Source organism: Arachis ipaensis, chromosome B05 (assembly GCF_000816755.2).
Source record: "Arachis ipaensis cultivar K30076 chromosome B05, Araip1.1, whole genome shotgun sequence".
Classification (NCBI taxonomy): Eukaryota; Viridiplantae; Streptophyta; class Magnoliopsida; order Fabales; family Fabaceae; genus Arachis; species Arachis ipaensis.
This window is the reverse complement of record NC_029789.2, coordinates 1961590-1981533: the sequence shown is the minus strand read 5'-3', so window position 1 is coordinate 1981533 and position 19944 is coordinate 1961590. Positions and strand designations below refer to the sequence as shown.

General features: G+C 37.4%; 4 protein-coding genes across 14 annotated transcripts; 1 reads left to right on the top strand and 3 right to left on the bottom strand.

Annotated features, from left to right (window-relative positions):
• Positions 51-4970, top strand: LOC107642400 (probable methyltransferase PMT20). Of its 2 annotated transcripts, none has more exons than XM_016345741.2 (8): positions 51-271; positions 1725-2008; positions 2099-2247; positions 2365-2560; positions 2754-2964; positions 3331-4003; positions 4126-4203; positions 4297-4970. In XM_016345741.2, the coding sequence occupies exons 2-8, from the start codon at positions 1745-1747 to the stop codon at positions 4511-4513; spliced, it is 1788 nt and encodes a 595-aa protein (XP_016201227.1). In that variant the 5' UTR covers positions 51-271; positions 1725-1744; the 3' UTR covers positions 4514-4970. The 2 variants fall into 2 exon arrangements, with proteins under 2 accessions (XP_016201227.1, XP_016201228.1); XM_016345742.2 differs by lacking the exon at positions 51-271 and adding an exon at positions 1033-1189.
• On the bottom strand, positions 5479-9598 carry LOC107642399 (disease resistance protein RGA2-like). Its single transcript, XM_016345740.2, has 3 exons — positions 6163-9598; positions 5873-6057; positions 5479-5826 (listed from the first exon to the last, which is right to left on the bottom strand). The coding sequence occupies exons 1-2, from the start codon at positions 9389-9391 to the stop codon at positions 5948-5950; spliced, it is 3339 nt and encodes a 1112-aa protein (XP_016201226.1). The 5' UTR covers positions 9392-9598; the 3' UTR covers positions 5479-5826; positions 5873-5947.
• LOC107642398 (putative disease resistance protein RGA4) lies at positions 10408-17166 on the bottom strand. 10 transcript variants are annotated; one of them, XR_002362253.1, is made up of 6 exons: positions 15561-16324; positions 12151-15500; positions 11878-12052; positions 11600-11685; positions 11154-11159; positions 10408-10849 (listed from the first exon to the last, which is right to left on the bottom strand). XR_002362253.1 is itself a non-coding variant. In XM_021122787.1 (5 exons), the coding sequence occupies exons 3-5, from the start codon at positions 15134-15136 to the stop codon at positions 10690-10692; spliced, it is 3309 nt and encodes a 1102-aa protein (XP_020978446.1). In that variant the 5' UTR covers positions 15137-15382; positions 16399-16586; positions 17062-17166; the 3' UTR covers positions 10408-10689. The 10 variants fall into 10 exon arrangements, 7 of the variants coding, with proteins under 7 accessions (XP_020978446.1, XP_020978443.1, XP_020978440.1 ...); XR_002362254.1 differs by lacking the exon at positions 11154-11159 and having other exon boundaries at positions 10408-10848; positions 11550-11685; XM_021122787.1 differs by lacking the exons at positions 11154-11159; positions 11878-12052; positions 15561-16324 and adding exons at positions 16399-16586; positions 17062-17166 and having other exon boundaries at positions 10408-10848; positions 11522-11685; positions 12151-15382.
• Positions 17208-18019, bottom strand: LOC110271685 (putative disease resistance protein RGA4). The gene is made up of 2 exons (XM_021122788.1): positions 17959-18019; positions 17208-17916 (listed from the first exon to the last, which is right to left on the bottom strand). Exon 2 carries the CDS (start codon positions 17855-17857, stop codon positions 17294-17296), a length of 564 nt encoding a protein of 187 aa, XP_020978447.1. The 5' UTR covers positions 17858-17916; positions 17959-18019; the 3' UTR covers positions 17208-17293.

Here is a 19944-nt window from a genome sequence, read left to right as displayed (position 1 = left end):
AGTACGTATATTTCGGTTATTTCAGTTAGGGAAAAAATTTAGTTACCATTTATGTTAAGAATTTTGTTGGAGGCAAAGAGAATGATTTAACTCTTAAGAAGAAAGAAGCTATGGAAGTTGAAACAGCGAAGCATATGGCGTCTTAATAGTTGTATAAATGGTTCTTCATTCTTCACTTCTTCCCTTCACACACATTCATTCTCCTTTTCTTTCCTTTTCCTTCTTCAACCTTCACGCAATTCCCACTTTCTTCAACATTAATTCTTTCAAGGTACGTGTGTTTGTGCGTGCCATTTCTTTTACTTGTTCTTCGTCTTTCACTTTCAGATCTGTTTGGATTTCAAGCTTCATTCTTTAGTTTTTACTTCACAGATCTGGTTCCACCTTCGTTGCTCTTATCAATCAATGTTCTTGTTTGTTTTACTTCTATTGCTTTTCGCTGTTGCTATGTGTGTAGTGTGTTCTCGTTCAAGATTTTATCTTTTGCTCAATTTTCAACCAGACTCGTGATTAGGTCTCAGAATTGTTAAAAAAAAATCATTCCTTTTTGTCTCTGAATCACAACCAGCTCCTAAAGCTGTGTGTTTCTTTGCTTTTGCTCAATTTGTGTAAAAACGTACACTTGCATAGCCAATGGTTGCAATGGTTCAGAACAAGAACAGAGTTAGCTGATCAGAGATTCATCACTGACAAAAGAATGATGGGAGCTTTTCGTACATGTCAAGAAAATGATGTTCATTAATAAGTGATTATACCATTTTTTTTTTTCATTTTCTTTTTTTGGGTGAGATCCACCGCTTCTCCCTTTAGTATTTTGTTTTGTGTCAGTATATGGGTTGGAAATTGGAACTCAGGAGGAAAGGGATCTCACTCACAAGGTTGGTTGTGTCTTTTGCTTCTAGTGGGACCTGTGTTCTTGGTGGGGACCATTCCCATGTGAAAGTCATAAAGGCAAATGTGGCACTAACATGGAGTGGAAAGTGTTGTTTAGTGTCGGTAGAATCAGATTTCATGCATTTACTAACACCTTAACCTTGCCCATCTTGTTATTGAATATTGACCAGCTGGAATTAATCATTTAAAACCTTTTCTACTCTTTTTTTTTTATCAAAGAATTCTTTTTTTATTTTTCCACTTTGCTATTTTTTCTGTGCGCCAAAATTGGATCTACCTTGGGAATTTGTGTCAGGTACTAGATCTGGCTGGGGAACTGTACTACTTTGAAGTACTGTTATGTATATGTGTGTGTGTGTGTTTGTTCTGCTTTCAGTTAATCTAACCAGCATTGCTTCTTGTTGTCTTTTCATGGTTATTTTCTACCTTTGCCACTGATGTGAATAATTTGATCTAAAAGTGTGTTGTTGGCCCTTATCCTTCTTTGTGGGAGGGTGAGTAGTAGTAGTTCTGATCAAATGGTTTTCTCAAGTTGAATAAGGCCATACTTCATGAATTGGGATTCTCAAGTTGAATAGCTTGGTTTGTTTCATCTGATGTTTCCACTTCTTTTCAATGTTCAGGCATCTGCCAGATGCTGGTTCTTGTTTGGATTCTTGTAATAGGGGGTGGTTAGAGTAGCTATTGTTAGTTGCTGGTGTCCTTTTCTAGAATAATGGTTATCCATGATTACAAAATGATATCTATTTTTGTTGTTTGCTTGTATCTATCATTATATGATTTGATGGGAGGAATTGTCACTGAAGTTTTAATATGTGGCACTTCTGCAGATAGTTAATTGAATATAACAATGAAGCATAAAGATGGAAAACCGATCAACCATCCAGACAAGAACAGGAATGTCAGCTTGGCAATCACAGTTATTGTTCTATGTGGAGCATCTTTCTACCTCGGTGGAGTCTTTTCTTCTGGAAAGGATCCTGTTGTCGCCATCACCGATCATAGGAACATGGACTCTTCTTCAGAAACATCGGTTTCTCTAGTAGCTAAAGCCATCAGTTTCCCAGAATGCAGCAAGGAATATCAAGACTACACCCCATGCACAGATCCAAAGGTATTGATTATTGATAGCAGTTCATGTAGGTGCTTTTGGATTTCTACAAGAAAATCTTGTTATTCATTAACCATGCATAATTTCTTACAGAGATGGAGAAAGTATGGGACGTATCGGCTCACCTTGTTGGAACGCCATTGCCCTCCGATTTTTGAGAGGAAAGAATGCTTAGTTCCTCCTCCAAATGGATATAAGCCTCCAATTAGATGGCCAAAGAGTAGAGATGAATGTTGGTACAGGTATAATAATTATAATATACTATTTATGAGTTGAATCACATTGATAATCTCTTTGTAAAGATTTTTTTTTTTGGTTACATCTCTAATGTTCAAATTTTCTGTTATATCTAATGGCAGGAATGTGCCATATGACTGGATTAACAAGCAAAAATCTAATCAGCATTGGTTGAGAAAGGAAGGTGACAAATTCCAGTTTCCTGGTGGAGGTACCATGTTCCCCAATGGTGTTGGTGAATATGTTGATTTAATGCAAGATCTGATCCCAGGAATGAAAGATGGAACTGTGAGAACTGCCATTGATACTGGTTGTGGGGTGAGTTTAGATGATTCTTTCTTCTTTCATTTATTTATTTATTTTCTCTTTTCTTGGTATATGTTCTGCCAATAGCAATGCAAATTACACTTCTGAAGATTCCTTTTTTAAAATGAATTATTGTGTTGTGACTACAATGTGAATTTCACAGTTTGAAATTTCAATTAATCACCATAATTCTGATTTGTTTTAGGTTGCTAGCTGGGGAGGTGACTTGTTGGATCGAGGGATTCTAACTGTTTCTCTTGCTCCAAGAGATAACCATGAAGCTCAGGTTCAATTCGCTCTAGAGCGTGGTATCCCTGCAATTCTTGGTGTCATTTCTACACAGAGATTACCATTCCCAGCAAACTCCTTTGATATGGCTCACTGCTCCAGATGCCTTATCCCATGGACAGAATTCGGTAATTCTTCAGAGAATTTTGGATTTTAGTTGTTAGACATGATTTATTTGTTTATGCAACATTGTTAAGAACTCAGCTTTACAATTAATCCCAATAAGCATCTAATTTTGTCAGATCTTACTAAGCATGTTTTTGTTTCATTGCTTTGGTTTTAAATCATGTAAATTCAGAGCTGCTTTCTTTTTTCAATTGGCCTGATAAGCATGTTCAAGTGTAGGATTGTTAATTATCCTTGATCATGTAACTAATGTAATAAAGTTTCCACATTTATTTCAGGCTGCAAAATCTCATTCTACTTTTTCTGCTTAGATGATTTGTTAACTGTTTAGAGTTTAGAAATTGAAGTGATATTTTATCTGCTTTTAGGTGGACTTTATCTCCTCGAAATACACCGTATTCTTCGTCCCGGAGGATTCTGGGTCTTGTCCGGCCCACCAGTCAACTATGAGCGCAGGTGGCGAGGATGGAACACGACCGTGGAAGAGCAAAAATCAGACTACGATAAGTTGCAAGATTTGCTAACTTCATTGTGCTTCAAGTTGTACAACAAAAAGGATGATATTGCTGTGTGGCAGAAGGCAAAAGACAACAATTGCTATGATAAGCTTCCAAGAGAGACCTATCCTCCGAAATGTGATGACAGCCTTGATGCTAATGCAGGATGGTACACGCCACTCCGTCATTGTTTCATGGTTCCAGAACCAAAGTATAAGAAATCAGCTCTAACATACATGCCTAAGTGGCCTGAGCGATTGAACTACGCACCTGAACGGCTTATGCTCGTCCATGGCGCCAGTTCTAGTACTTTTAGTCATGATAACAGCAAGTGGAAGAAGCGCATTCAGCACTACAAGAAGTTGTTGCCTGATCTTGGAACTAGCAAGATTAGGAATGTGATGGACATGAACACAGTATATGGAGGTTTCGCTGCAGCCTTGATCAATGATCCCCTGTGGGTTATGAATGTGGTCTCATCTTATGGCAAGAATACGCTCCCTGTGGTCTATGATCGCGGCCTCATTGGAACCTTCCAGGACTGGTAACAATTTTTCTTCTTCATGAAGTCATAAATGTGAACCATAATGTTCTGTGTTTGATGCATAAATGTATTTATCTCTTATCATAATATCTGGTGTTCATGTTAATCTTAATATTTGGCAGGTGTGAAGCTTTCTCGACATATCCTCGTACTTATGATCTCCTTCATCTTGATGGACTCTTCACTGCAGAAAGCCACAGGTAACTTTGTGATAGTTAACTTACTCTGGTTTGTGATAATCAAATGTATCAAGCACACTGTATTAACTAACTCTGAACTTTGTTACTTGGCAGATGTGAGATGAAGTATGTGTTGCTGGAGATGGACAGAATTTTGAGACCTACTGGGCACGCTATCATTAGGGAGTCTACTTATTTTGTGGATGCAATTGCAACCATTGCCAAGGGTATGAGATGGACATGCCGCATAGAGAACACGGAGTACAGCAGCGAGAAAGAGAAGGTATTGATATGCCAGAAGAAGCTATGGCAGTCATCCAGTTCAAGATGACAAGTTGGTGTGCTGAAGCAGTGATATGAGACAAGGGATGGCTAGAATCGTAATTCCTCAGAAGTAGAAGTGAAGGGAAACGAATTCAGAAGGCATTCTCAAACAAAGGTTGATGATTGATGATTGATTCATTCTGTGACAAAGTTGAAAACCAAGAATCAGTCAAGTTCAAATTTATATCAAAATGAAGATTTGGTAACAATAATCTGATTTTTTTAAGTTATATAGAAAATTTTCATATACATATATTCTTTATTTGGCATCAAATGTATCGGAAACTCCTCTTTCTCCCTTTCTTCTTTTATCTTAATTTTGTTGTGTAATATCCAGGATAATTCACGTGAAGAAATCAAAGTTTTAAATCTCACAGGAAGCATATGATATGCTATGTTTTACATGAATTCCAATACTTTACAAGAGAATAACACAATACTAATACTGAGTGTTACTTACTATACAGATTTTGTTCATGATAACTTGTAGATGAAGTGGATGATAGATCTATGGCTTGCAACAATATTTAGGCACATAATAATCACAAAGTATTGTCACTTTTCTTGGTCCTTAGAAACGTTGTTTGCATTCTTTCTCATAAACCCTTGTTTTCAGTCAATTCTGCATCATTGCAATTTTGGTTTTACATAAATTATAGATATCTGATTGCAGTTTTGGTTTTCAGTGCTCAAATACACTGCTCAAGCTTTAAAGTTCTTATATATTGAAGGCCAAATCTATTCACATGCAATATAATTTGCCAAATAAGACTTTGTTCAACTAAGCTCAGTTTGCTTAAAATCCTTGTAACTATTTTGATTATAGCAATAATGAAACTAACACATGAAAGATCTAAGCCGTGTTAAATATTGTTGCAGCCACCATCACTGTCAGCATCCTAATACCCCAATTTGTAATTGAAAAACGGTTAGTTGGAGGTTTCCCTGTAATTCAGCTATGTGAAACTTTTCTTAACCACAAATCCACAATAACCCATCTGAAAATAGTATATATAGAAATAGAATCCAGTTTGAATCAATATACTATGATGGTACATAGTCTTTTTTCCATAAAATAAAGTGTATAAAAATAACTGTCCAATACAGTTTCCATCACAAACTAATGTAGAACCACTCATAAATAATTAACAAATAGGTCAACATATTCAGAATATAAAATTCTAAAACGCAATGTTAAGTCAAAAGGACATTGGCAAAAACACAGCAGGGCCAAGTTTTGTTAACAGCAAAAGGTTTCTTCCAATATGTGTGATTGTATGTATGTAGGTATGCATGCATATACTGCCACCATATCCTGAACTGAAAAAAGAAGAGAAAAAGCCTCACTGTGGCTGAACATGCTTACACATGTGAAGGCCGCGAGTGAGCTTGGTACTGTGTTCCTCCCAAATTAATGAGCTAAACATGTGATATCTGAGTACTAATCTTGCTTCTGCTCATGGAGATCTTCAATCATTTCGTCAAATGTAGTAAAACCTGGATGTCTTGGTATGTTTGACTTCCTCGTATTCCATATCAATTTGGCAATTTCTGTCAAGTATTTCAAACATGAGTACAAGAAGGCAGAGTCATGGAACTTGGGACACATTAAGCAGTGGCAAAAGAAAATAAAACAAGAGAAGGACTTGAATTTACCCCAACACGTATATCTCTGTTGCTGCATGGGAATCAACTCAACGCGTGGAACGTGAGCAATGTTTGGCCAATCTTGCCCTGTCTCTCTCTGGCATCGCTGCTCCAGCCCAGCACATTTCTCAATTGTGAGGGAACGCAAGTTTGTCAGGTTTCGAAAGCTACTTGGAAGTGACCTTATCCTTGGAGAGCCACCAATGCATAAGCGTTCCAGAGAAGTCATATTTCCCAACCATTCTGGCAATGAATCGACTTCAACTAGTATCAGAGATTTGAGGGATGGGATACATTGAAGACCTTCTGGTACTCTACCACCGATACTAACATCATGGAGGGCAGTTAGCTTATTCATGTTAGTTGGTAGAGTCATCAATTCTGGGCAAAAAAAGATACGAAGGGACTCAAGACAAGTTAGGTGTTCCACAACACTAGACAAGGATTTTAGTCTTGGACAATCGTAAATGGTCAATCTTCGAAGAGAACTCAAGCCTTGAAAAACATTCTCTGCCAAGGACTCAAGCTCAACACAATCATCAATATCCAGTTCCTGGAGTGAGCATAGGGTGCCCAGTTCTTGAGGTAACACCTTCAGTTTGGGAAACCTATGAATCGTGAGCTGTTTAACACAACGCACACTCAGAAAGATTTCTTCCAGAACGGAAGCCACGTCTTCATTGTCAGATTCCAATCCTTCAATTTGAAGTACCTCCACAGATTGAAGGAGTGGCAACTTCATATTGGGGCTGCATGAAATGGTTAATTTGGAAACAAGTGGGAGCATCTCTACTCCTTCGTCCCTTACAATCCTCTCTAACTTTGGCAACTTTATCAAAGTTAGCTCCTTTAGGGACTTAAAGGCCACCTTCTCCTCCACGCCATCATACGAGTCTTCATCAATGTACTTCACATCTTTCATACCAGATACATAAAGACTTTCTAAATGTGGTAATTTACCAAGTGGAGGAATCTGCTCACAGTTGTTGCAGTCAACGAGTATAACATTAACTAAGCTTGAAAAGATGTTAGTATTTCTCACCCAACCAGGGAATTGTGATCCCCTATAACCCTTAATCCCAAAATTCTTGAGATTATGGGGAGGCTCAAGGGCTTCAAGTACTCTCTCCGGACTAATGCATAATGAATTAGAATTAGAATTAGAATTAGAATTCCAAGACAAATATAAATAACTCAGCTCCTTCTTACTCATCAAATTAGCCTCTCTAGCATCATGTTCGCTCTGGACATTCTCGAGACCTTTAATGTGTAGTCTTCCACCAAGCTGTAAATCATGTAACTCTGCTAAGCCATGTTTGGCTTTTGAATCCACAATAAAAATATTCAGTGTTTTCAGTTGTTTCAACTCCCCCATTTTTGGAGGCATTTCTACTAATGACTGACATCCATCAATTAAGAGATGCCTGAGATCCTTCAGCTTCAATATGTGTTTGGACAGACAAGTAAGCAAATAGCATTGTTCTAGCTTTAGAATTTGCAATTTCTGCAGCCTAGAAACACATTTTGGCAACTTTGTAATGTAACTATTGTAGATATTCAAGTACCTCAAATGTGTTAAACTCTTCAGTGCAGAGAGTTCAGAAGATCCTGTACGCAATGCTCGGAGAGAATTACATAACTGCTCTTTACGCAAAACGATTACTGGAGGCATAAGGAAGATATTGCTAATTGCTGGATCAAGATCAATAAAGGTCCTCAAGGACTCAATATTCTTCAAGTTATTCTGATTTAACTCAGGCAAGCCAGAGTAACTTACATGGTGGACCCTTGTTGACAAATTGGTCAAGCTTGCAGACTCATCATAAGCTTTATACTCTTCTCCCACTATGGAGTGGGCAAGATCAAGGAATAAGTCATGGATCTTGAAGGTGGTGTTTCCATACTTGTCAATCGATACTTCTTGAAAAAATGATCTCTGGAGCAGCTCCTTCCATTGCTGGTTACCAACATCTTCAACCTCCAAATGCCCTTTGGATTTAATAAGTCCATTGGCCATCCAAAGATGAATTAGCTGTTCCTTTGAGATTCGAAAATCTTCAGGATAGAGAGCACAAAAACAAAAGCATTGCCGTGCTGATGGGTTCAAATGAAAATAACTTAGTCTCAAAGCACCCATGACAGCATCAATGTCCCAAAACTTACTTTCCAACACATTGAGCCATTGTTTTTCCTCTCTTTTATTACGCAAAAGGCTTCCAACAACTTTGGATGCAAGGGGATTACCCACACATCTTCTGACGATTTCCTTGCCAATCTCCACCAGCTTTGCAGGCTGCTCCTTGTTTGGGCCAAATGCATAGTGTGTGAACAATGACCAATTCTCATCCTTAGGTAATGGCTGTAAGTGATGAGTAGGGCATGTTTCCATGACAGATGCAACAATCTGATCACGTGTCGTGACCAAAATTGAAACACTTTTGGTTCCTCCATAATGCAACACGGACTTTAAGTCTTCCCATTTGATATTGTCCCACACATCATCTAGAACAAGCAAACACCGTTTGTCCAGCAACACTTGTTGAACTTTGTTTTGCATTGCTTCTAAAGTGGAGAGGTTTGGGTTCACTCCGGTGGAGGATTCTACAATGGACTGTAGAATTCTCATCATATTGAAGTTTGTGGAAACACAAACCCAAATTCTCAAATCAAAATGCTGGATCACCCTCTCGTCATTGAAGACCCATCGAGCAAGTGTTGTTTTTCCAAGTCCTGCCATGCCAACAATGGGATACACAGAGAGGCCATCAATGCTACTGGCATGCTCTGTGAGAAAATCTACAATCTTGTGTTTATCTTGGTCTCTTCCATACATCTGGTGCTCAGGGATGGCAGAACCAGTTAGCCTCTGATCATCATCTTCTTGTTGCCTCTGTCTGACTCCCAAAGGCAGCTGAAACCTTCTCCTATCATCATCAATACGCTGGAACCTCTTGACCATGTCTTTCATCCTCTTGCTGATAGCATGACGAAACAAAATAGTCTTGGGTTGGAAGCGGGCTAACCACCCTTCACTTTGAAGTCGATTGGATTCCATTGAACAATCTTCCAAGATATCTTTCAACACGTGCATGGCATCGGAAAGCTTTTTCAGCCAGTCCTTTATGGCATGGCTTTTGAATTGCTCCTCTGCAGCATCTTGGAACAATGCACGGATTGCCTCGAGATTATCAGACAGCTCTTGGATCTGAGTCAACACCGGAAAGTGCTGCAATCTCATTCTTGACAAAAGTCTTCAAGTTTCCAATGAGAATTCCAAGCAAAGCATCAGTTGCCATTTTCAGAGATGAAAGCAAGGATATGTGAAAGTTTAGTGAGGGATAGTCTGGATTTGCACAATGTCAACACCACTCTCAATGTAATCCATCATTGCTTCTCAGACAATCAACCATTAGAAAAGATTAAAATTATGGGGTAGGTTCCATTACAGAGGGATTCCTACTTGCTCTTTGAGGAAAGCATACAAAGATTCTTACTCAAAGTATATCAGTTACCTAACAGCCTTTCATCATTCTCATACAACTTCACTTTGTTCCTTCTCTTTTCTCTGGTTCCAAGCTAAGAATACAAGAATTTAGGCATGGTCTTCCTTCCCTTTTCCATAGTTAGAAGCTAAGAATATTCGTATCTCTTGTTTACAATATCTCTCTCTATGGAATAAACAAATTCTGTTCGCAATGAGATATTTCTTGTAGAGCTTTTTGGCCATTACCAAAGTAATATTTCTGATAATGATTTTCTAAATAGATATTCATAAGCTTGAAGAATGTATGAAACACAACAACAACAATAATTCTTGAAATAAATGGAACATTATATATCCCAAATTGGAGTTACAGAAGCTATGGAGACATAAATTATTTGAAAATTTTAAATATGTGGAACTAAATTATCTACTTATTTTAATAAAGAATAATGTCTAATATTCTAAATCAAAAACTAATTTAAAGACCAATTTAAAATATCACTCATTTTCAAACACAATCTCAAAGCTTAGTCATCCTTCGTGGTTCATAAAATAATTGGCTTCTAGACTTCTAATTTATGGTCTTATCTCTTATGCCACTATAAATACCTGATTGCTGAACTCATGTTCCTCTTAGCAAATATCAATGGCTTTGGATTCTCAAACCATATGAATTTCTGACTTCATTATACATTTATACCAGACTTCTAATTTGTGGTATATGACATTTATTTTATGTGATTTTTTGGTAATCAAGATAAAACTGTTTGTTCAAAGAAATAACAATGCATCTTAAAAAGGCAAAAGAAGAACAACATCATCTTATTACAAATTTGAAGTCATTGCTACTATTTTGATCATAAAAACAACAAACTAACTAACGTATAACTCTAAGCCCTGCTATAACCCAAGTTCTCTATATCCTATCAACTTTTGACTATTGCTTTAGCTATCATCACTCTATCATCATTGCGAAACCCACGACTGTAACTGAAAATAATTGGTTTCCCCTTGACCATTTCTATAAACTATGTTGAAGATGTGAAAAATTTTCAAGCCAGCTGCATTGCAAGCGTATGAAGTTGAATATACAAGGCCATGATTGGAAATTGGAACCATGCTATGATTAAAACATCACATTCTGCAAATATGAGGCCACAAGTCGCGATAGCAATCACTTGTGCCAATACTTCCCCCCATAGGCTGAACCCCTGAATAAATAAATAAGAAGATTTGTAATTTTCTAGTAAGGAATTAATCAACAATCCAAAGATCAAAACACATCAACGCATGAAAAGAATATGGTCAAGGAAGGATGCATACAAATCTTATAGGCAACTTTGAAATACAATTTCTTGTGCCTGGAAAAGTTCTGCTAGAATATTTGGTCATGTAAAAGAGGGTCATATGATTGAAGATATCACACACGTCTTATCCTAGCAATGAGTATTTTGAATTGTTTGCAATGGGGAAAAAGTCACAAACTCAGAGAATCAGAAGGTGATTTTGTTACTTAAAACACATTATATATATAGCTGAAGCAGCAAATTAAGGATTAATAGTGAAGGAGGGAAACTAAACTAAGATTAGAATGCGCTCCCAGATTAATGGAATGAACATGTAATTCAGGGCAATCTGCAATACACAAACTCAAGCATGTTACTGAAGTAATCTATTATTCAGATAAATTGGTTCTTTAAAAAATATATCACTTTTAACTAAATTGAAATTCATTTTGAAAAGAATATAATATTTTCTTTTATTCATTTCTGTTTCTTCTGCACTGTAGCTGAATATTGACTAATATATCTTACACATACATCAGTTAAAAAATAAATAAATGAGAGAAGGAAAAATCCCTTTTTTTTTTTTTTTTTTTTTTACCAAAGATAGAGAAACTCGAACCCGCGACCTCTTAGGTAAGTATGGAAAGACTATGCCATTTGAGCTGTAATTCATTGGCATCCATAAATCTCTTGAGCTTTGCCTAAATGGAAGCGGCTGTTGATTCAACATATTTATGGCAAAAAGGATATCATCCTGTATTCCTGTTGATTTCAAAAAATCATATATCCGTCATAAGAGTTGATTGATTTAAAACAAAGCAAAAACAAAATGGAATTTGATCACATTAATAACAGGATGATAAAAATGCAACAGATAAGAGTACTAATATCTATCTAGAGTTCTATTTACAGTTTTACACAGACAGTGAGAGAGCGATGGTATTCAATGCTAACTATTCCATCCAATGTTTCTGACCTCATGATCAGGGTTCAATCATCATCCATTTTCACATTTTGTACCAATGAAAGAGCCTTTCAACCAGATAGTCAAATGTATCAGCTTCAGCGAAATGATGATGACGTCGATCTCTTCTTAGCTGCCATGATCTCCATTTGGATCTGATTTTATCTACGCACATTGATTAAGTTTTAGTTATGAAAGGCGAGACACTAATTCACACAAACATAAATTAATGGTAAAAACAGAATAAAGGGATGAATTTATACCGGAAAATGTTTCTTGACGAATGGGAAACAATTTGAATTGTGGGATGTGAGCAATGTTTTGCCAATCCTCTCCTGTTACTCTGGTGCATCGCTTCTGCAGCTCCTTATGACACCCACCAATAGATAGCTCACGCAAGTTTGTCAGGTTTCGGAAGCTACTGGGCAGTGACCTTAACCCCTCACATTGGAGTTGTAACTTTTGAAGAGAAGTTAAGTCCCCCAACCACTCAGGAATTGAATGTAAGTTACGCGCATCCAAACTTTGGAGGGAAGGGACATGTTGTAAGCCTTCTGGCAATGTATCACAAGAATAGATGTAACTATGACGAAGGGAAACTAGCTGATTCATGCTACTCGGTAGAGTCACCAGCTTTGGACAGTATATGATATCAAGGCGCTCCAGACAAGTTAGATGTCTCACACCTTCAGACAAAGATTTCAGTTCCTTACAACAACCAATAATCAAAGTTCGAAGTGAACCCAAACCTTGCACCACGTTCTCTGAAAAAGACTCGAGTCTATCAAAATAGTAGAGTTCTAACTCTTGTAGTGAATTGAGGCTGCCTAGTTCATGGGGTAATGCCTTGAGTGTAGGAAAGTGTTTAATATGGAGGACCTTAACACGATGCATATTCTCCACAATAGCTTCCGGGAAAGACAAAGCCATGTCTTCGCTATCACCATGATCAGAGTCTGACTCTGTTCCTTCAATACAAATGTGCTCTAGAGATGGAAGGAGTGGCAATTTAATCTTAGGAACACAAGAAACGTTTATGCTAGAAAGAAGTGGAAGCATTTCTACTCTTTTGTCTTGTACCATCCCTTCCAAGTTTGGCAACTTTGATAAGGTCAGGTCCTTCAACGATTTGAATGCCTTCTCATCCACGCCATCATATGAGTGCTCATCGATGTACTTCACATCTTTCATTCCAGATATATAAAGAACGGTTAAATGTGGTAGTTTACCAAGCGGAGGAAGGTGCTTGCAGTTCTTGCAATCATAGAGTATCACCATAACTAAGCTGGAAAGAATTGAAGTATTTTGCATCCAGCTAGGCAACTCTACTCCGCTGTAACCATTCATCCCAAAACTCTTGAGATTGGAGGGAGGCTCAAGGGCTTCAAGTATTCTCTCAGCATTGGCACCAAACCTTGAATCAGAGGAGCCCCATGACAGGTATAACTTTTCCAACTTCTTCTTAGCACTCAAATTAGCATCTCTAGCATCACCCTCGTTTATGACATTTTCAATCCCCTTGATGTGTAGTTTGCCTCCAAGCTGTAAATCACGTAACTCTGACAACCCATACCCTGCCTTTTTATCCACAATAAAAAGATTCAATGTTCTCAAACATTTCAACTCGCCGATAGTCGGAGGCATCTCTACTAATGAATGACATTCTTCAATTAGGAGATGTCTAAGATCCTTCAATTGTGTTACGTGTTTGGGCAAACAAGAAAGATTTAGACAGTCTTCTAACTTCAGAATCTGCAATTTTTGTAACCTCGAAACACATTTAGGCAGTGTTGTGATACCACTCCTACGCAGATTTAGGTACCTCAAATGCGTTAAACTCTTCAGTGCTGAGAGTTGAGAAGCATTTGTACGTAGTGCACGGAGAGAATTGAATGGTGGCAACCCATTAAGATTGCGATGATCATCTAATGGAAGAAGATTAATCATACTCCTCAAGGATTCAGCTTTCTTGAAGGGATCCATGTTTACCTCCATCTCTGGTTTTAAACAAGTGACATGGTGGACCCTTGTAGACAAATTGGTCAAGCTTGCAGACTCATCATAAACTCTGCACTCTTCTCCCATTATGGATTGGGCAAGTTCATGAAATAAATCATGCATCTTGAATGTAGTTCTTCCCAATTCATCAATCTCAACTTCTTGGAAAAATGATCTCTGACATAATTCCTCCCAAGCCACATTACCAACATCCTCAATCTCCAACTTCCCTTTGGATTTGATCAAACCATTGGCCATCCAAAGATGAATAAGTTGTTCCTTTTCCATTCGAAAATCTTCGGGGAAAATGGCACAGAAAGCAAAGCATTGTCTTAATGACAACTTCAAATTGAAGTAGCTGATTTTCAAAGCACGTACAATAATAGCATCATCCTCAAGTATGTCCCAAAACTTACTTTCCAATACATTCACCCACTGTATTTCCTCCTTTTTATTGCGCAAAAGGCTTCCAAGTGCTTTAGATGCAAGAGGGGAACCACCACATTTCTTTACAATCTCCTTGCCTATTGCCACAAGCTCTGTGCGCTCCACTTTGTCTGATCCAAATGCATGGTATTTGAACAATAACCAATTGTCATCCTCGGATAATGGTGACAAGTGATGAGCAGGGCATGTTCCCATGACAGATGCAACACTCTCAACTCGGGTAGTGACCAAAACTGCAGCACCTTTTGTCCCACCTCCGCAAAGCAAAACAGACTTCAAGTCCTCCCATTTGTCCGTGCTCCACATATCGTCTAGAACAAGTAAATACCTTTTGCCTAGCAGTATTTCTTGAACTTTGTTTTTCAGTGCTTCTAAAGTAGAGAGGTTTGGGTTATGTCCACTTATAGATTCCACAATGGACTCTAGAATTCTCATGGTATTGAATTCAGTGGAAACACAAACCCAAATTCTCAGATCGAAATGTTCAATTACCTTCTTGTCATTGTAAACCCATCGGACAAGAGTTGTTTTTCCAAGGCCCCCCATGCCAACAATTGGATAAACAGAGAGGTTGTTACTGCTATCAGCACTCCTTGAAAGAAACTCCACAATATTTTCTGTGTCTTGCTCCCTTCCATAGATATTGTGCTCCGTGATACCAGAACATGTCTGGCGCCATGCTTCATCTTCTTGTTGCCTCTCTGGAACTCTTCCACGCAATTCAAACCTTCTCCTTTCTTCATCAATTTGACGAAACCTGTCAACCATCTCTTTCATCCTCTTACCGATGTCTCGACGAAACATAATCGTCACAGGATCAAGACGAGTTAAGCACTGCTCACTGTGTAGACGGTTGGACTCTATTGAACATTCATCTAAGATATCATCAAGCACGTGTGCTGCATCTGAAAGCTTCTGCAGCCAAAGCTTCACAGCACGCTCTCTGATCTGCTTCTCTTCAGCATCTTGGAGCACTGCATGGATTGCAGCAAGGTTCCCTGACAGCTCTTGAATCTGCGAATGGACGCCCCAAAGAGTTGCAAGCTCGTCCTGAACAAAAGCTTGCAAGTTTTCAATCACCATTTGAAGTAGAGATTCAGCCATTTGAAAAGCTAGAACGAATGAAAGCTCAGATGTTGGACTGAATGCTATGCACATGCAAGTTGACAACGTGCACTACTAGGTCTCTGAGCTTAAAGAGACTGGTGAGGAAGGTGGATAGATCTACTATATTATGAAACTGTTTTTGAGTGAGAATGTGAATGCGTTGAACATGCAAGTTCACAAATTGCAATTTGAATCACTTTAACATAGTTTTGGAATCTCGTGCTCATTACTCCCAAAGAACGAGCCATTAGAAAACAAATTAGAAGAATAAAAAAATGATTGGGGTAGGCCTACCTTTCAAGAACAGAGGCATTTGGTGGGTGGTTGTGACAATTTTTTAGTATTTTTAAGCAGACCTTGGTAAACATAAGTCTTCCATGTGAGTATGCATATATACATATATGATTAGAGGTGAATTCTTACATGCTCCTAACATGTTTGTGTGTTACATGCAACTTCCATCTTTGCCATTAATTCTTGTAATCAAAGGTCGGAATGTTTTATTATAAAATTAACACATGTAATTAAGAAATTATGTTTAAATTAATTAAGTTACAATATCATCCTCCTTACTTTCCAACTCCAAACCTCCATAAGTCCTGGCCCCCATGACCAATCTCATCAGTCTCAAATTAACAGAAAAGACAAATTCTTTGGAGCTATCAGATCATATCTATTTATTATTTTTTATAAATTAAAAGAGAGAACAAAGTGGCCCCTCAAAGCTATTTGCCATTTTATCTCTTCTTGTTGTGCCATCTAAGCCTAATTCATTACATTCCCGCATTTCCCTTCCTTCCTATTACCTCAATTTAGTATACTACCAAAGACAACATTCACTACAAATGATTACAAAATATAATGTATTCTTTATTTCATGAGTATTAGTTAAACGAATATGAAATTAGCTAAAGTTCCAACGTAGTATGTTGTCTCATAAAAGTCAATGGAAAACACACCAGAGCCACTTTGCTTGACGGGCAGAATATGAGAAGGTGGTACTTCAATGCAAAACTAACAGCAAAACACTTCTTCAAATATGTGAAGTTGAATATGAAAGGTCAAGCAAGTTGGGAATCTTGATAGAACCGGAAACTACTTTCTTCAAGTGTGATTGCATGGACTCATGCCTACGCTGCAACCTCAGCTTCAATGAAAAAAAATGAAGAGATTTCTCAGTATGATTGAACATAGAATTTTCAGGTTGTAGAATAAGCCAAAACAGTATCATGCTACAAATGGATGCAAATTTTATGAACAACGTTGAAGTTCAATTTTGCCATAATTGGTCATAGTAAACAGGGTTATATGCGTGTGGAAACACAAACTTTATCATTAGTAAAGAATATTTTGCTTTGTTTAAAAAAGGAAGAAACACATTATTTGAACGAAGTAATGCGAGGAATATACTAGATAATAGATGAATGCTGATTGTAGTTGCTAGTTGAAAACAAATGTAGAATAAAAACATCATCCACACAGAACTAATAATATGGAGTGGAGTGAAAATCTAAATCATGTAAGTTTGTTTTATAAAATCATGTAAAAAAGGAACAAATGAAGAAATATAAGTGGCACAGACTGTATTAAAAATATAGAGAGAATGGAGAGGTATATAGTACATGCTCCTCCCTGTCTTGACCAAATGCATAGTGTTTGAACAATAACCAGTTTTCATCCTCAGATAAAGGTAACAAGTGATGAAACAGGAATGTTCCCATGATGGAAGCAACACTCTCAAGTCGAGTGGTAACTAGAATCGAAGCAACCATTAGTTCCACTTCCACATTGCAAGGTATACTTCAACTTCTCCCATTTATCTTGATCTTCATTCCACACATCATCAAGAACAATCTAGCACTTTTTGCCTAGCAACTCTTCCTGAACTCTCTTTTGCATCACTTCCAGAGTAAATAGGTCCGGGTTCTTTTTAGTGGCAGACTCTACAATTGACTTCAAAATTCTCATCATATTGAAAACACAAACCCAGATTCTAAAATCAAAATGTTTGATTACCCTTTCGTCATTGAAGACCCATGGAGCAAGTGTTGTTTTTCCAAGTCCACCAACCCCAACAATGGGATACACAGCAAGATCTTCACCATCACCATCACCAGCACCCGTTGAAAGAAGCTCCACAATAGTCTCTATGTCCTGGTGTCTACCATAAATTTTCTGCTCCGTGATGAGAGAACTCGTCTGGCGCCATTCCTCATCTTCTTGAAGCCTCTCTACAACCCCTGGCTGCAACTCAAACCTTCTTCTTTCTTCATCAATCTGGAGGAACCTATCTCTAGTAGCTTTCATCCTCTTACCAATATCAAAACGAAACAAAATCATCTCCGGATTGAAACAAGAAAAACAATTTCTGTGCGGGATTTGCAGAGCGTTGAATTTTATTGAACACTCATCCAGCATATCATCGAGCACGTGGGCTGCATCAGAGAGTTTGTTCAACCAATCCTTAACGGCATGGCTTGTTATCTACTTCTCTTCAGCATCTTGAATTACAGCATGGATTGCAGTGAGATTACTGGATAGTTCTTGGATCTGCGATTGAACGCCATAGAAGGCTGCGAGCTGGTCATGCAGAAAGTGTGCAAGTTTTCAACGACATTCCAAGTAGAGCATCGGCCATTTGCAGATATGAGAGCTACACTGCAACGAGAGAGAGAGAGAGAGAGAGAGAGAGAGAGAGAGATCGGTAATTTGACTTCGTTTGGTTTGGCTCTGCACTGAAGATTTCAATGGAGAACGTCATCTATGGTAACACGTAAACGGTGGCCGGAGGTTAAAACGCGCCACTCATTTTGGTACCGTTTGATAGTCATTCTTTCAAGTAGAAAGTCAAATCTTTTGACTTTGACAAACCAGAATCTCAAGATTAAGATTTGGAATTCACCTTTGGAGAAACTAGATTCCACGTCAACATAAATGGGCCTGGTAGTTTCTTTTCTTTTGTTGGTCCGCCTAGGCCCTTTCATGTCCAAAAACTACTACATAAAACTCAGGTGGGAATAAGGTTTCTGTTTTCTGGGTCTGGTCCTTTGTGGCCCACGGTCGTGAAAAAAAAAAATTTTAATAAACCAATTTGGATTGGTCGAGTAGTTAGTTTACTCATTCGCTTAAATAAGTGTTGTGCATATAGCAACTCGTTGGCCAGCGATAGACCTTCAAATAGAGCTCAGATCTGTGACGGATTAGTCCTTGACTTGTCGAATTAGAGAATATCGTAGGAAAAAAAAATCTCTTTTAATGAACAAATTTTTTAATGACTATTGGTTTGTAAATTTTCAGTCCCATTTTACATAATAAATTGGAAGATATTAAATTGTTTCTAATGTCATGCACATAAGATGCACTTCTTAACATCACCATAAGTCATAACTACATTCTAAAGAGAAATAGAGTTCAAATTGCTCTTGCCAACAACTTGTGTCCCATTTCTCATAAGAATTTCATGATTTTCATCCCTTAACTTCAGAATTTTTTGAACAAGTATTTGTCATGACAAACATGAATAGTTATACTATACCTGAATCAATCCACCAACCAACACCTTTTTAAAAAAAAGTTTGATGTAGCCAATAAATTTAATTAGGAAATGAGCTTGTTTATTTAAGTTTTTGGGAAAAAAATATATTTTCTTAGAAAAAAAATGAATACTTGTTTTATTTTTGTAGTCATTTATTTATGCTTCTAAAACTTGAAAGTAGGAAATACACCATTTTCAACGTTTTATGAGAAGCCGTTAAAAATAAATAATATAAACATTTACCACACAAACAATAATTTAGCAGCTCAAAGTTGTTGACTTGCTTGCCTAGGATATAGGAGACCTAATTTGTGTGGTGGCATGCCAGCATTTTGCCACCTTAGAAGTTAGAACATATCTTCATACAACCTCATCATCTTTCGGCAAAGATATATATAGGATAGCATTAGCACACACCTTGTCTCATGAATATTCCATTCTTTTTTGGAGTGCATTCTTCAACCACAAATTTGTCTTTCTCCATTCTTTTATATTATTATAATCATAATAATAGATATATGTATATAAAATAATTTTATATGAATATTTAATTGTATAATATTATATCAGTAAAAATAATTATTTTTTATATTAATCGTGTGAATAGTTATGGGTGGCAATATGCATCTTATTTGCAGATATCCAATCCAACCTCACCTAATTGGATTTTCAACCCGATCCACACTCCACAGCGAGTAGGGTAGGGTGCAGGTCCAGTAGAGACGGGTTGAGCCTCAACCCTACTCGACTAACTCACACTCTATGTATGAATATGTTATATAATTATATAAAAACATGTTTTAAGTAGATGTTGAACCAAAGACCTCTCACTAAATGCAAAAGATTCTTAGCCACTAAAAAAAGATCATTAATTGATAATTTAATATTTTTTTAACATAAAAATTAGTTCTATTTTAAATTATCATCAAATTATATAATAAATAATAATATTGCATCTTTTTTGTAACCC

Bases quoted from the DNA above. Each gene is read 5' to 3' on its own strand.
- LOC107642400 (XM_016345741.2), top strand. From the start codon at position 1,745: ATGAAGCATAAAGATGGAAAACCGATCAACCATCCAGACAAGAACAGG. The intron at 2,009-2,098 runs GTATTGATTATT...AATTTCTTACAG, and splicing joins CCCCATGCACAGATCCAAAG to AGATGGAGAAAGTATGGGAC. The intron at 2,561-2,753 runs GTGAGTTTAGAT...GATTTGTTTTAG, and splicing joins CCATTGATACTGGTTGTGGG to GTTGCTAGCTGGGGAGGTGA.
- LOC110271685 (XM_021122788.1), bottom strand. From the start codon at position 17,857: ATGCTGGATGAGTGTTCAATAAAATTCAACGCTCTGCAAATCCCGCAC.
- LOC107642398 (XM_021122782.1), bottom strand. From the start codon at position 15,490: ATGTGCATAGCATTCAGTCCAACATCTGAGCTTTCATTCGTTCTAGCT. The intron at 11,686-12,150 runs GTATAAATTCAT...TGAAATCAACAG, and splicing joins TCGTCAAGAAACATTTTCCG to GAATACAGGATGATATCCTT. The intron at 10,849-11,521 runs GTAAAAAAAAAA...TTATTTATTCAG, and splicing joins TTCGAGTTTCTCTATCTTTG to GGGTTCAGCCTATGGGGGGA.
- LOC107642399 (XM_016345740.2), bottom strand. From the start codon at position 9,391: ATGAGATTGCAGCACTTTCCGGTGTTGACTCAGATCCAAGAGCTGTCT. The intron at 6,058-6,162 runs GTAAATTCAAGT...AATACTTGACAG, and splicing joins ACAGAGATATACGTGTTGGG to AAATTGCCAAATTGATATGG.